Genomic DNA, 13,732 nt, shown 5'->3' with positions numbered 1-13,732 from the left:
TTCTGAAGCTGGTGTGTTTCTGCTTGAGAGAACATTCCTTTGTATATTTTCATTTTCGTCATATCCCACTTCTACTTCCTGCCTTTCACACCTGTTTCTTTTTCCTTCTCCCGTGCCAATTCTTCCCAACAAGGGAAAATGAAAAAGTGAAGGGAACCCTGCTCTGGCAGCCAGCCAAACTCAGGCAGCCCCCAGTTCTTAGGCTGGAAAGGCTGTGGCTGATGGTATACAATTGACAGACCTCAGCTTCCCCAAGCCTGACTGCATGCAAACTACCCTCAGAGAATTTGCAGGTTCAACCAGCATCACTTGGCCACTGGGGGCACTTTCAACCAGTGGTTCTCTACTTTGGCTACCCATTGAAGTCACTTAGAGCAGGAGTTTTTAAGATCTTCCCAGGTAATTTTAATGGAACCCCTGCTTAAGACCTCTAGTCCCCAAGTATTAGGGCTGCAGTGTTCTTCAGGGTTTGCACAATCACCAGCCCTCCTTTCCGTCCCTGGTTTTTTAACCACCCTTTTCCAGTCAGTGAACAGGACACTGGGGCTTCCAGAGCCTCTCTTTTCCACCTTGCACACAGAGGCCAGGCCCTTGGTCCACCTGGTGTATTGGATGACGCTGGTCTTTAAAGCCTCAGCCAGAGGTCAGTGTGTTTGCTGCACCTGTAATAAAGTCCAGAGACACTGCAGCTTCTGCCTTTAAGTTCTAGGACCAGGAAGACAGCTGGTGGTTTCTCCACTTGGAGCTCACTGGGCTCGGGACCCAGGGTTTAGGATGCAAATTCAGAGCTCTGAAGATCACTGTCCTCTTAAAATGTCAAGGGTAGTCTTGGCACACAGTGGTGTGCCAGCCGGGGTCTCAGGACCTGCCCAGCTCCCCCAGACTGGCACGAGGAAACCTCCAACACAGACGTGCCTTTGTGCTCCCCCTCCCTCCCTCCAAGGTTTGCTAAGAACACCAGCAGAGTGGGGAGTGAGAACTTTGGAGCTGGTCGGCCCAGAGTTTAAATGTTGGCCCAGCAAGTTACCATTTATAGATCCTGAGATGAACTATTTCACTTATTTTCTTACTTGTATTAGGGTTCAATGATAAGACTTCTATCATAGACTTCTTTAAGGATTCAAGAGATGACACTGGTGAAAATACTTAATATCTTTCCAGACACCCTACTGCTATGTACTCAAGGCATATGAATTACTTCCTCTCCTATATCTCTTCACCATCATATGAGAGACATTAAAGTCAGATTCCCCCAATCCTCTAGTTTTCTTGAACATACATAGAAATCACCTGGGAATTTTGTTTATAATACAGGTTCTATTCTCAAGGGCTTCTTTTGTAGTTGGTATGGGCTGGGACCCAGGAATCTGCATCGTTATAATCTGTGCTTTTAAATAAATGCCCCAGGTGTACTTTCAGACTATCGGAATATGTGACCTTCAGTTTTCAGGTTTATGACAGGTGACCCCATATCTTGCTGGGAATTCCTGTCTTACACATGTACATACGACAGTCATCTTTTTCAAGATGTGTTTGTTTGCCAGGAACAGATACTCAGTCAAACTCTCTTAACCATAAAGCGGAAATAATTGACAGGATAAAGAAGCATCAGTCCCAATTATGGACCCCCAGGTGAGGATACCCAGCTGTAGATGACTCCTGGGGTCAGTAGGGTGTACTTAACAACATAAGTAACAAGAACTTCAATAACCATATAAAACAAAGCCCAAATGGTGCACAACACGATGAACAGCAGGACTGCGGCTTGATCATGAATCTTTTGGAAGCTCGGAGGTGGATGACTCTGGGCTGGAGTCTTCATGAGAAAGCAGGGTAGACTTGAGCCTTGAACCACCAAGGAAGAATGATGGGCAACACCAGAGAAGAGATGACATGACCTTAGCCCAGAGCAAAGCATTTTCCGAGGACAATAAATACACCTGTCTGTCTGGTGGGAGAGTTTGGGTAAAAGAGCTGGGAGTAGTGGGAAATAAGCTGAGACATTGGGTTGGATTGACAGGAGTCCTGAAGAGGCTTTAACTTCAACTTAGTGGTGTAATCACTGAAACATTTTGAATGTCTAACAAGAGATATTTAAGCAGAGAATCCGAGGGCAGTGTGTATTTAGAAGAGAGAGGAGACCCAGAGGCAGGAGCTCTGTACTGAGGCTACTACAGATGTCCTGCCTGCAGAGGGCTGGATTCTGAACAGGGGCATATGCCTGCCTCGTTCAAGAGTGGGTTCCCCCTCAAGTATTATTATTATCTGCAGAGGTCACTGTTGTCCTTAAATATTTCAACCTTAGCAACTTACCCAAGATTAACTTGAGCCTGGGTATTTATAAAGCTCTGCTTACCCCCTAATGGAAATAACTCCAAAGAAGTTTAAGAAATTTTAGCAAAAATGTATCCCCAATGGGAAAAAATAATAATAATTTGAGACTCCAAACTTTTAGCTGAATGATAACATTCTTAGGAACTTTTATCTGGGAGTTATGTCGGTGGTTTCCATCCTTCCAGTACTTGAAACCCATATTTGTGGTGGTTGTTCATTTGTTTGCCTGGACAGAGAAACAGGGACAAGCACAGCAGGGCTCATCTTTCTCAAGTCAGACAGAAATAATTATGGGCTGAAAGCTGGCTATTTTTACGGAGTAGGTTCGTTTCTCCTTCTGGATACTGAAAAGAAAGCTCCCATGTTCCCCCATCTGAAGCATCTAATGCAGCTCGTTCCCATGGCTGTAGTTTTGTGGCCGATCATTTTCTCATAATAGAGTAGGACTGGGCTTAATCATCCAAAATAAGAGTGCAGGGTGGCTTTCAATAAGCTCAAATGGTTTATAAAGTTCTCTGCCCATAATGAGTTTATTTTTAGGATGCAGGGGCTAATATTTATTTACTCATGAAGTACTTGTTGAAAACCTTTTATGGTGGACTCTGGCCATACAATTACCAGTAAAGCAGACAGAGAGACTCTGCCCTGGTGGAGTTTATCATCTAGCGGAAGGGACACATAAAAACAAGTAAATGAATGTGTATAATTAAAACTGTGATATATGGTATAAAAGAAGTAACATAGCACAGTACCAAGATTACAAGTGAAGGGGTTGACCCCTTCAACACGGGCTCTTTTGAAGAGATGACCTGAAGGAGGAAATGGAGCTGTTCATTGGAAGAGCATGGATGGAATGGCCCCGGCCGAGTGGAGCCCCATGAGGGTATAGGATGTAAGAAGGGCAATACTTAAGGTGGAGGATGGCTGAAGATGAAGTGAAGAAGCAAGGAGAGGCTAAATCATGTGGAGCCTCAAAGGTCATGGTATTTTACTGTGGGGAGAGTGGGAAATTGTAGCCAGATGTAAAGTCTGACGATAGGACAATCATGCTTGAAATCAAGATTCTCAGGGAATCTAGAGGTCGTGGCATTTTATCCGTACTCCCTTTAGGTGACAAATAAATAGACACTGAGGATCAATAATAATTAGGCCCAGAAAGAAGAAGAAAAAATGATATGATTTATTGAATATCTCTGCACTAACTCCTCTGCTAGGCACTTCAAAAACCTCTCTCTAAAAAAGGACTCATTGTCTCCATTTTATAGGTGAGGAAAGTGAGGTGCAGGAGGGTTGGAAAAACTGCCCCAAGTCTGCCTGCTCATATGGTGGAGGGGGGATTTGAACCTGGGTCTGGCTGCAGAAATCCTGCTCTTTCTACAGTACTCAGCTGTGAATGTCTGAGGAAATGAAAAATCACCATTCAGTCCTAGATTCGTCAAGTCCCTGGATTCTCTGTTTCCTCAATCTGACTCCTGTGTTTTAGTCTTTTCACTGTTCCTCAATCCTCTCTATTTTAAGGAAGAAGTCCTCATGTGTCGGATTTGTGTAATATGTTATTTTTCCAAGTGCTCTTACCTGTTTTCCATTTCAGTTTCCCATTGGTGTGACATAGGGAAAAGGCAGAAAGAAATCAACAGCTGTGGATAAAAGATCTTGGGACCAAACATTTTTCTTTTATCCCATTTAACACCATCCCATTTAAAAATCATAACAACCCTGTGAAGGAAGTATTCTTATTCCCAGTTTTACAGGTAACAAAACTGAAGCTCAGATAACCTACTCAAGAGCCCACAGCTGTAATGGGGAGTACAGGGTTGGAACCCAGTTCCATGACTCATTTCCTTAGGAAAGGAAAACTAAAAATACCACCATTTAGTGAGTTCTTGTGTGCTAGACACCATGGAAATCATTGTACACAGTCACCAAATCCTCATGACCATGATTTAATGTAGATATTGTTACTGCTTTTACAGAAGCAGGTACCCTAGGCACAGAGAGATTCGCTAACCTGTCCAAGGCCACGCGTCATTAGGGCTGTGTGATCCAGACTAAACCCAGGTCTGTCTCCAATGGCCATGAAGAGAATGACCAGTGTTCTACTGAATAATGTGTCTAGGCCAGGAAGCAGCTCCATGGCCGAGAGGGAGACACTGACAACCAAAATTGTGAAATGGCCTGATGCAGCTCACCCACTTCTAGTAGAAGCAAGACCAGGTCCAGGTGGTGTGACCTGAGTGGACTGTGGGTGGGCGGGAGAGCTCTTCGCCTTTTACTGCTGGGTGGACAGCATCTCTGAAAATCCCAAGCTCTGCTCAGTGGATGAATTTCCATCATTATGAGAAGCTGGCAGTTTGACACTGGCTGAAAGGACTATCTTTCTCTCCACACTTGATCAGGACTCTGCCTCTGAGGACAGTATTCCCACTTGCTTTTGCAGAATCCGGTCCATAAAATTATAAGACAAAATTTGGTTGGTTGGAAGATTGCAGCCCTTTAAGCCAGTAAAACTATAAAGGAAGAAACTATTCCTTTGCCTTCTGTTATTGTGGCTTCTTCAGGGAATTTCCAGTGACCACAGCTAGTAAGTGTAGTGCCAGCCCTCAAGTCAAAATATGAAGCAAAGGTCCAACCAGGCTCCGGGTGTTTGTTTCTTTATCAGAAGTGCAGCAGGCAGTGAAATGGGAACCTGCCTGAAAGCTGGGTTCAAATAACACTGAAATTGGCCTGCAGCTTTGAATCCCAGCACCTGGCCTGGGTCCTGAGATGCCAGCTCCTCCTCCCAGCTGTTGCCTCTGTGTGTGCAATTGAGGGCAGTGCCTGGAACCAGGCACCCAGTCTTGAGAAGAAAGCCCCAGGCACTGGCACCAAGCCATCTCCATCTAGGAGCATTTCCTTAGAATAAATATTTGAGCTTTCATCAGGCTTATTAATGGGAGGGTAAGTCAGCACATGTTTGATCGACATCAAGTATTGAGCAAACAACTATATTTGCAAGAATTTCTTGCAAGTTTTGGCATGAACATCCTTGTTATCAAAGAAGCTATAAGATCAGCAAAACTGAGGAGTAAATCTATTCCATGGTGTATACGTATTTATTTTCTTTACGAAAACCATGTCCTGTGCTGACCTCTCCCTTCCGCTCATGGGAAGGTTAAAGAAATGTAGCCCCTAATGTGGCCCAGTTCCTAGCAAAGCTACGACAGAAGGCAAAGCCTGTCTTTATGGCCTTCGTTCCACCTACTCTTCCAAGATCCTACTAGGTGCTGCTCAGGGTTTCATTCCACGGTCCTGGAAAGTACCTGTCTTGACTGAACCAATCCTCTTTCCAGAGCTCTCAGAGGTGGAGGACCATTTCTATAGCAGCCACCCTTCATTTAAATTGGGCTCATTTGATTGGATGAAACCCATTCTCCTTCTTTGCCTCATTTGAATGCTGCCTCAAGGCCCTGATCTAGTTTTCTATTCTCCATGGAGCCTGCCCTGGTCACTTCTCCACCAGAAACCCTCCCTGCTTTGAGCTCCGCCAATGTTGGAACCATTCGCCTGGCTCTTGGATCTTTGTCATGCTCTGTGCCGTTCCTCTGGGTCTGTTGCCAAATTGTGTGACCACAGAGACTGCCCCAATTGTCATCTTTCCCATGGTGTTCAATGTTGTGCTGTGCCCATTTATTCATTGTGAAGCAGCCCAGAGGGTTGCACACCCTTCATGACCTACACTGCATGACAAGGGGCATTTGTGTGGTTCTGTGTCTTATAAAATCCCCTCAGTCCTTCCCCTACCCTCTCTTCCAAGATAATATCTCTAAGAGATGGCATTTTGGGTTCCACGCTCATTTGCAGTCCTGGAAACAGAAATAGAATCAATTGTAGTTTCTGTAGTGAGCAGAAAATCTTTTTGAAAAAATTATGTGCCTTAGCAGTCATTAATTAGACTCAGACTTTGCGGTCTTTCAGGCCAGGCATTCCAACTAAGCTATTAGTTATCTTTGGCTTATTAAAAAATCCAAGTGTAATAAAAATTCCCATAGCTTGAAGAGGCTACAAAGATCGCAGAAAGCCATGCTCAATTAATCCTCAGTGCCCCCCTGTCCCCCTCCCATATCTAGGAATCTGTTAAGATCCACTGTAAAAGCAACAGTAGAATTTAGAACAAAATCCAGTGAAAATGCTGTCTGCAGGGGCCACTGACTTAGCCAATATTCAGGTCAACAAGCTCGTCTTACTAAATAAACCACGCATTGAAGTTCACAGCTATCTGAGCTTTCCTTCTGAAAACAGGAAAGTGGTTTAGTGGAAAAAAATGAATTTCCTCAGTTTCAGAGCCTCATCTGTCCTGTGTTCCTTCACGGCAGATTCTTCTCAACTGTGAAACCGGCAAGCGAAGAGCAGCATTCATTTGAGTGAGCTGGGTGCCCCCACTCAAGGAAGAAACTTTTGCTTTATTGTCCAAAATTCAGTAAAACCTTAAAAACCTTTCTTGCAGGTTAGAGTATTTATTTGGTATAATGTATGAGTATATATAAAATCATATATGAGTCCCAGAAAGATGTGTGCATAACAGTAAACTTTTATTTTAAATTCCGATTTTGTACCTGGCTGGTGTAGCTCAGTGGACTGAGCACAGGCCTGTGAACCAGAGGATCGCAGTTCAATTCCCAGTCAGGGCACATGCCTGGGTTGCAGGCCACTGCAGGCCAACTCCCAGCAGGGGATGCACAAAAGGCAACCATACATTGGTGTTTCTCTCCCTCTCTCCTTCCCCTCTAAGGATAAATAAATAAATAAAACCTTTTAAAAAAAATTCAGATTTTGTAGAAAGATGTGGATATAGGATGATGTCCGTAGTCAACAGTAAGTGTAATTACTGTCTTAAAGTGTGGAGTGGATACACTAAGTCCTCATTTAATGTTGTCAACGGATTCTTAGAGCTGCAATGAAATGACGTGTACTGAAACCAATTTTACCATAGGTTAATTGATATAAACAGGAGTTTTTACAGCATTTCAGATGTTATAATGAAATAACGCTGAACAAAATGATGTTATTAGAAGAAGACCTGCTGTAATTTCAAAATTCATGGAGTTATTCCTGAAGATGCAGATGAGCCTGTCATGTCCCAGGCTTGGCCTTTTAAACTAAAATCAGTGCTCCCCAGGCTTACCTGATGTGCGTCCTGCCATCAGCTGTCACAGTGTCTGTGGCCCTCCTGACAGAGCCTGAGTGTCGCTGCCACAGAGACCTCCACGGTTTTGCCGAGTGGAGGCGTCAAGGCCTTCTAAAAAGCAGGCCAGTCTAGATCTTAGACATGAAGATAGGATAACACCCACAGCATTGTTGTTCTCCAAGGCATGCCCTTAAAAAAATGAATGTATCAAGATAGGCATCCTGGGAAGGTGGCCCCCAAAGATGGTGGTGTGTAATAAGAAGAAAGAGGTGTTACAAGATGCCAAATGTGGCCTTGCATTCAGAAGACCGTAAGTTTTAATTACAGGGAAGACAGAAGACCACTACATAAGATGCTAGAATGCCAGTTTATGAAGCCATGCAGAAATTGTGCCATGTATTCATTTAGTTATTCAATAAATATTTACTTAGTGCCTACTATGTGACAGGTTAGGCATTGTGGACATAGTAGTGGATAAACACAAATCTAACCCTTGCCCTCATTGAGTTTATGGAAGAATGACAATGACCAAGCAATCCATAAATAAATATATAATTATAAACCATGACAAGTCCTCTGAAAGATGGTAATTTATACTAAAATGTGGGTGGATACAGAAATATTTCATTACTAAAATCATCAGGACTTAGGTGGCAAAACCCGCACTAAACAGAGAGAGTGAGGTAAAGGAAAACTAGGTTTCGTCTTAGAGAACTAGACAGGGGTGATCAGTCAGCAGGTAGTTAACTGCCCTAGATGCCTATTCCAACCCCCACCCCCCAACATCTTACAAGCAGAATGTGCCCTGCATGACAAATAAGACACCAAGCAACATGCTCTGTAAGACCTGAAAGATGTGTGGAAGAAGCAAATGAGTTAACACACACAAATTCTCTAACAGTAAATGGCCAAGTAAATAAAGACTGGTTGTTTATTTGGAAAGGAGGCAGTGCAATCAGAAAAAAAAAAGTTAGGTGCTTATGGCAAAAGAGGTGTTCCTAATAAGTCTATGCAAATATTTATAATCCTTTAAGGATTCTTGCAAAATCTCTATATAAACTGAGAACTTTATGAAAAAGGACGTTAGGTTTGTAGAGTCCCCAAAAATAAACTCTTGTATACAACCTGAACTTCCACAATGGATTTCACTTTAAATATATGGAATAGCTCTTATTACTTGGCAAAGTTCTTTTGCATTTGCTGCCTCTCTTTCTCTGCCAACAATTTAATGAGATGTGCGACAGTGACGATACCAGTAGCAGCACGTCACATTTGTATAGTTCTCTGTGGATTTTGAACATGCCTCCCCATAGATCTGCCTTTTGAAATCTTTAAAAAATGGGACAGGAAAATACTAGCTGTCTTTATTATTTTTTTCAACAAATTAAGCACCAGGCCAGTGGTGGGTGATGGGATAGAAGCATATATGAGCTGCTATCTTGGCCCAACAGGGATTGCAGCGGCAACGGTGATAACAAAAGTAACAGTAACAGCTACCATGGGTTGCGGACTGAATATACAGGGGTGAGCAAAAGTAAGCTTACACTTGTTCATATGGAAAGTAGTACAAGAATTAGTGAATGATCATACAAGAATAAACTGTTTCACATACTTACAACTGTAAACCTACTTTTGTATGTCAGATATTCTCCTAAGTGCTTTACGACTAAGGATGTTCTGCACACATTTCTTGGTGAAATTCTTCATGAAGGACACATCCTGGCTGGTGGCCCAAGAGTTGTTAATAACCATCTATTGACCAATCACATGTGTTTGTTCTGTCCATTAACAAACACCTTGTCAGATTTCCTTGAATCTCACTCTCTACCCTCCAATCCAATACAAATTTTGCCACCCAAGTCGAATTGACTTTACAAACTAAATATCTATATTCGTGTCTCTTATTTATTTCGCCAACATACAGCCCTTTCAGGCCATTGTTTTCCTTATCCCTAGTTTACAGAAGATGAAACTGAGGTTTAGGATTTTAGTAACTTGTCCAAGTCCACATGGCCAGTAAGGGGTGGAGTTTGGATTTGAACATAAATTTATTCAGAGCCCAAATCTGTCTCCAGAGTCCAATTTCTTACCAACACTAGCTACCATTAGTTGAGGACCTACTTACCAGATTCCACGCACTGTGCCATAGGTTTTGTCTATGTTATCTCATTCAGTCTTCCCAGCTCCACAGCCCTATGCATTAGTCGCTCTTCTTATCCCACTTCTACAATTGAGGAACCGGAAACTCAGAGATTATGCTGCTTGCCCAAGGTCACACAGCTTGTGAGTGAGCTGCCCCATGCAATTGGATTCCAGATTCCAAGCTGTTACTCAGTATGTTAAACTACTCAAAATTGGAGTTCAAAAAAGCTAAAGGATTTGTCAAGGACTATAGGTCAGCTAAGTACAAGACCAGGGCCAGGACCAACTCCTCGCATTAGATAATATTTGAGGCACTTGATGGTCTGAACCAGTCTCCATCACAGGCCTGCTACACTCTCAGCTCTGACATCACCCTCTGTGGGAGTCCCTTCCACTCCATCTAGTAATTTCATTTCGGCAGGACCCTGGTGCTGGCTCCACAACGCTTCCATGCCTGCTACTGCTCTAGTGGGGGACAGGTCCTTCACCTCCCCACCTCCATGTGGTATCCAGACCCTAAGCTGATCTGCTGTCTGGGGAACTTCAGGCAGACAGATTACTGCACAGTCTGGGCTGCTAATAACCCAGGGAACCCCCCAAAATCCACCCAGTGCCACTGTGACTTCCTACCTTTTGAAAGCAGACATTTCAAATTAATAGAAGGCTCAGACAAATCCTGCCCTTCCCCCTCATTGATAAATTTTACTGTTGGCTGCAATGCATTTCTTCCAGATGTTTTAAGTTAAGATTGGGAAAGTTGTGTTTTTACTGGATTGAAGCACAGCGCTTGGCTGACATTTTTTGGCCCTTCATGCACTCCTTAGATTTATCAGCTAATTGCAGACACTTTGAGGGAATAATACAGCGTGTGTTTATTGTGACAAACCCTGCTCAGTGTGTCTTTGTGGCCAAAGATTCATGGGCGTTTCCTTTACTGACCCTTGGTTAAGTATTAGAGTTGATTCAAAAAGATTGGTTCAAAGTCAAGAACTTACATGGGTGAAAATATTTCGTTTATGTGTTTTGGAGTTGGGGATGGGGACAGAATAGATCCAATAGCTCAATTTTTACTCTTAAACTGTTTTTGAAATCTTTTGTTGTGGACGATAGAATGATTTATTAAGGGATGCCAAATGCCTTAGGAATTTTTGTTTAAAACATCAAAAATAGCTTCATGGTTGTTCTGATGCCACTATTTAATAAGTTACTCCATATGGGTGAACTCTGTTTCTTCCAACATGGCCTGTTTGAAGACTGGCCTGAGGAAATGTTAGAGTGGGTGGTTACCTCCCCCAGTCATGGCAGCCACTGCCTGAGCCAGCCCTTCGGGCAGGAAGAGCCCAGTGACAGCAAACTCGGGGGTGAACAGTCGTCACAATTGAAGTCAGTCAGTTGTCACCTGGAGTATGAATCACGGTACATCAAGATCTTGGTAAGCCCCAGTCAATCCTAGGACATGGCTGCCTACATAAGAGACCTAAAGGACTGGACCAGCCCTAGGGAAGGGAGGAGGGAGAAGCCAGGCGGAGGGAAAGATGGATGCCCAGGATCTGTGCTTGGGGTCCCTGATCCCAAGTCAGAATGACAGGGGGCTGGCTAAGCCAGAGGCCGAAAAAGAAGGCAAAAGCTGACAGAAAGACACATGTTGCTTCCTGATGTGAAATCAGAGGGAAGCTGAAAACAAATAGCAGGATCAAAGTATGGAAATGCCTTTAAATTGTGTGAGAATGGGAAGGACTGTCAGGGGGAACCTGCATTTTAGAACTGTCAAAAAAAGAAATACTGCTTTAATGACTTTCAGGTATATAGAGCTACTCACAATGCATGGTCATGAGGGAACTTGTTTCAATGACTACATTTTAATGTCTTGGGATTAAATCCCATCTGCACATCAGATAAAGATTTTCTAAAGCATGTTGTTCATTTCCTTTCACAACGCTTCTCTATGAGGACGCCCCGATATCCCTCTGGAATGGGTAAATATTATCTCTTCTGAGAAGCCAGCTTGTTTTTATTCTACAGATTGAGAATCTCATAAATATCACCTGCCCTCATTTGCTACTAGAAAGCTTAGAACTAAATCCATGAGCCACTCCTAGCAAGGAAACCAACTCCTCACAGCATATTTTTTCTATGATGTTCACACTCCTTATTTCAGCTTCCCTTATTTTCCCTTTAATCTATTCCCTCCCCTTTCGTAATTTATTATATCTTTTATTTGATTGTAACTCATGGTGTATGTGTTACTTAAGCTTGAACAAAGTAGCATATATAGGTAAATACATTAACATAAGTGTTTCCCAATGCAAAATGATGATTTTTCTTTTGCTGACATTAAGTTTTATAATTTAACTATCAATTCCTCTAACAAATGCCCCTTTCATAAGTGGAAAAATGGCTTCCTTCAGCCTAATGCAACTTATATCAATTTCCAAATTAAGGCCCGAATAAAGGTACAGCATTTACTTGGTAAATTGTCCTATACTTACTTCAAATGCATGGTTGAAATTTCACAATCAAAATTAAATAAGAGACAGGATTTACAAATGGTGGAGAGAAGCTTACACCCTACCAGTTAGAAACTCTGCTTTGGCCAGAAGCAGCCTTCTTTACTGAGTCCCTAAGCAGTTATGGGGTTCCTCCACACACTCCACCCAACCCTACAAGCCTCACTTGGGGGAACACTCCATTTCCACTTAAGTGAGGCAATGAGGGTCCCCCTGAAGAGTGGGCACAACAAAGCAGCCTTCAAAACCCTCTCTCACAACTTCTTCCAGGTTCTTCCAACAAAAAGTGAACAGAGTACCGTAATCTGAAAATCATCCTCTAGAGGGTGGGCATTCTCCATCCTCCTCTCCAGCTTTATCTGTTATCTCTCTTTTTTTCCACTTTTCAAGCTCTTTTCCAGCTAAGAAGATTTATGCATTTATACTTTCTCATTTTTACTCATCCATTCCCTGTCTGGACCCCGACCTTCCCCTAACTCACTGCACTCCACCTGATGGAGTCCTCCGTCAGCACCCACCTGTTGGGTGAAGTCTTTCCCAACGTACCAGACCTCAGTGGCCTCCCCCATGAACTTCATGGCCTTCTCTCTGCCCCTTATGACCAGCCATTGTTATTTATTTCTTCAGATGTGAGTCCTATCTCCCCAATGAGAGGTCAAAACTCCCCATAGCTAGGTCTGGCATATAGATTCAATAAATGTCTGCCAAAAGAACAAATGAATGAATATGAATGAATAATTCTTACAGCTTTAGGGACACCCGGCAGTGTCTAATAAGATGTCGGCTCATTGAATGTTTGACATTAAGGACACTAGGAAAGTACTTCCCACCCACTGTAGCATAGTGTCTTTGAATCTTCCTATCTTGGTAACTAAAAGGAAACCTTTATTTTAATAAAAATAACCTGGGCTTTGACTTTATTTCCTTTCCTTTTAGATTTTGAAGAAGTCCTGCATTGAAATTCTAGCAGCAGAACCATCCACCATCTGTGCAGGAGGTAGGTTGAAGTTAAGTGCTAATGGCTCTCATACAATTAGTTTGAGATCCTTTGAGCTCAAATCACACATTGACTTCATTGGTGGGAAAGAGGGGAAGTGAGGCAGGAAGGAGCAAGGGTGGAGAGAGGAGCAGAAACTGCCAAGTACATTTGCTTTTGGGGGGGAAATAAAAGAAAGAAGCCACATGTCAGTTGTGTGGAGTCTAACCCTCCATGCTCATGCAGCCCAGCCGGCACCAGTTGCTCGCAGTGCTGGTAGGCCACCCTTGGAAGGGTGTTGATATATTTAATCACTTAATTGGCGCTGGCCTCTCCCCATAACTAACATATTGATCTTAATTGCTCAATCTACCAGTCCTCACAAAATAGTCTTTGTCAACTCCAATTGTCCTAGTAAAGGGCCGTTATAATTTGTCCACTGTAGAGGAAGTCTCTATTTATACTAAGAATCAGCCTTCTCTGACAGTATTTTCTGTAACTGATCTCAGTTGAGGGTCTTGTTATTATTTCGTATTGTAACAGACTGCCTGAAACTTCAGCCATGCTGGCTCTTTTGTGTAATTCCTATCAGGTTTCCCATCACTCTTA

At 42.9% G+C, this 13,732-nt stretch overlaps 1 protein-coding gene across 1 annotated transcript in view; it reads left to right on the top strand.

Annotated features, from left to right (window-relative positions):
- The window catches only part of ANTXR1 (ANTXR cell adhesion molecule 1), a 235,364-nt gene that overhangs the window by 71,415 nt on the left and 150,217 nt on the right, over positions 1–13,732 (top strand). Inside the window, exon 9 of the mRNA XM_037048197.1 lies at positions 13,084–13,144. Within this exon, the coding sequence (XP_036904092.1) occupies positions 13,084–13,144 (61 nt within the window). The remainder of the gene's footprint in view (positions 1–13,083; positions 13,145–13,732) is intronic.

Source organism: Sturnira hondurensis, unplaced genomic scaffold (assembly GCF_014824575.4).
Source record: "Sturnira hondurensis isolate 20B ecotype Veracruz unplaced genomic scaffold, ASM1482457v3 Scaffold0006413, whole genome shotgun sequence".
In the NCBI taxonomy this organism is placed as follows: Eukaryota; Metazoa; Chordata; class Mammalia; order Chiroptera; family Phyllostomidae; genus Sturnira; species Sturnira hondurensis.
This window is presented reverse-complemented; position numbering and strand designations above follow the sequence as displayed.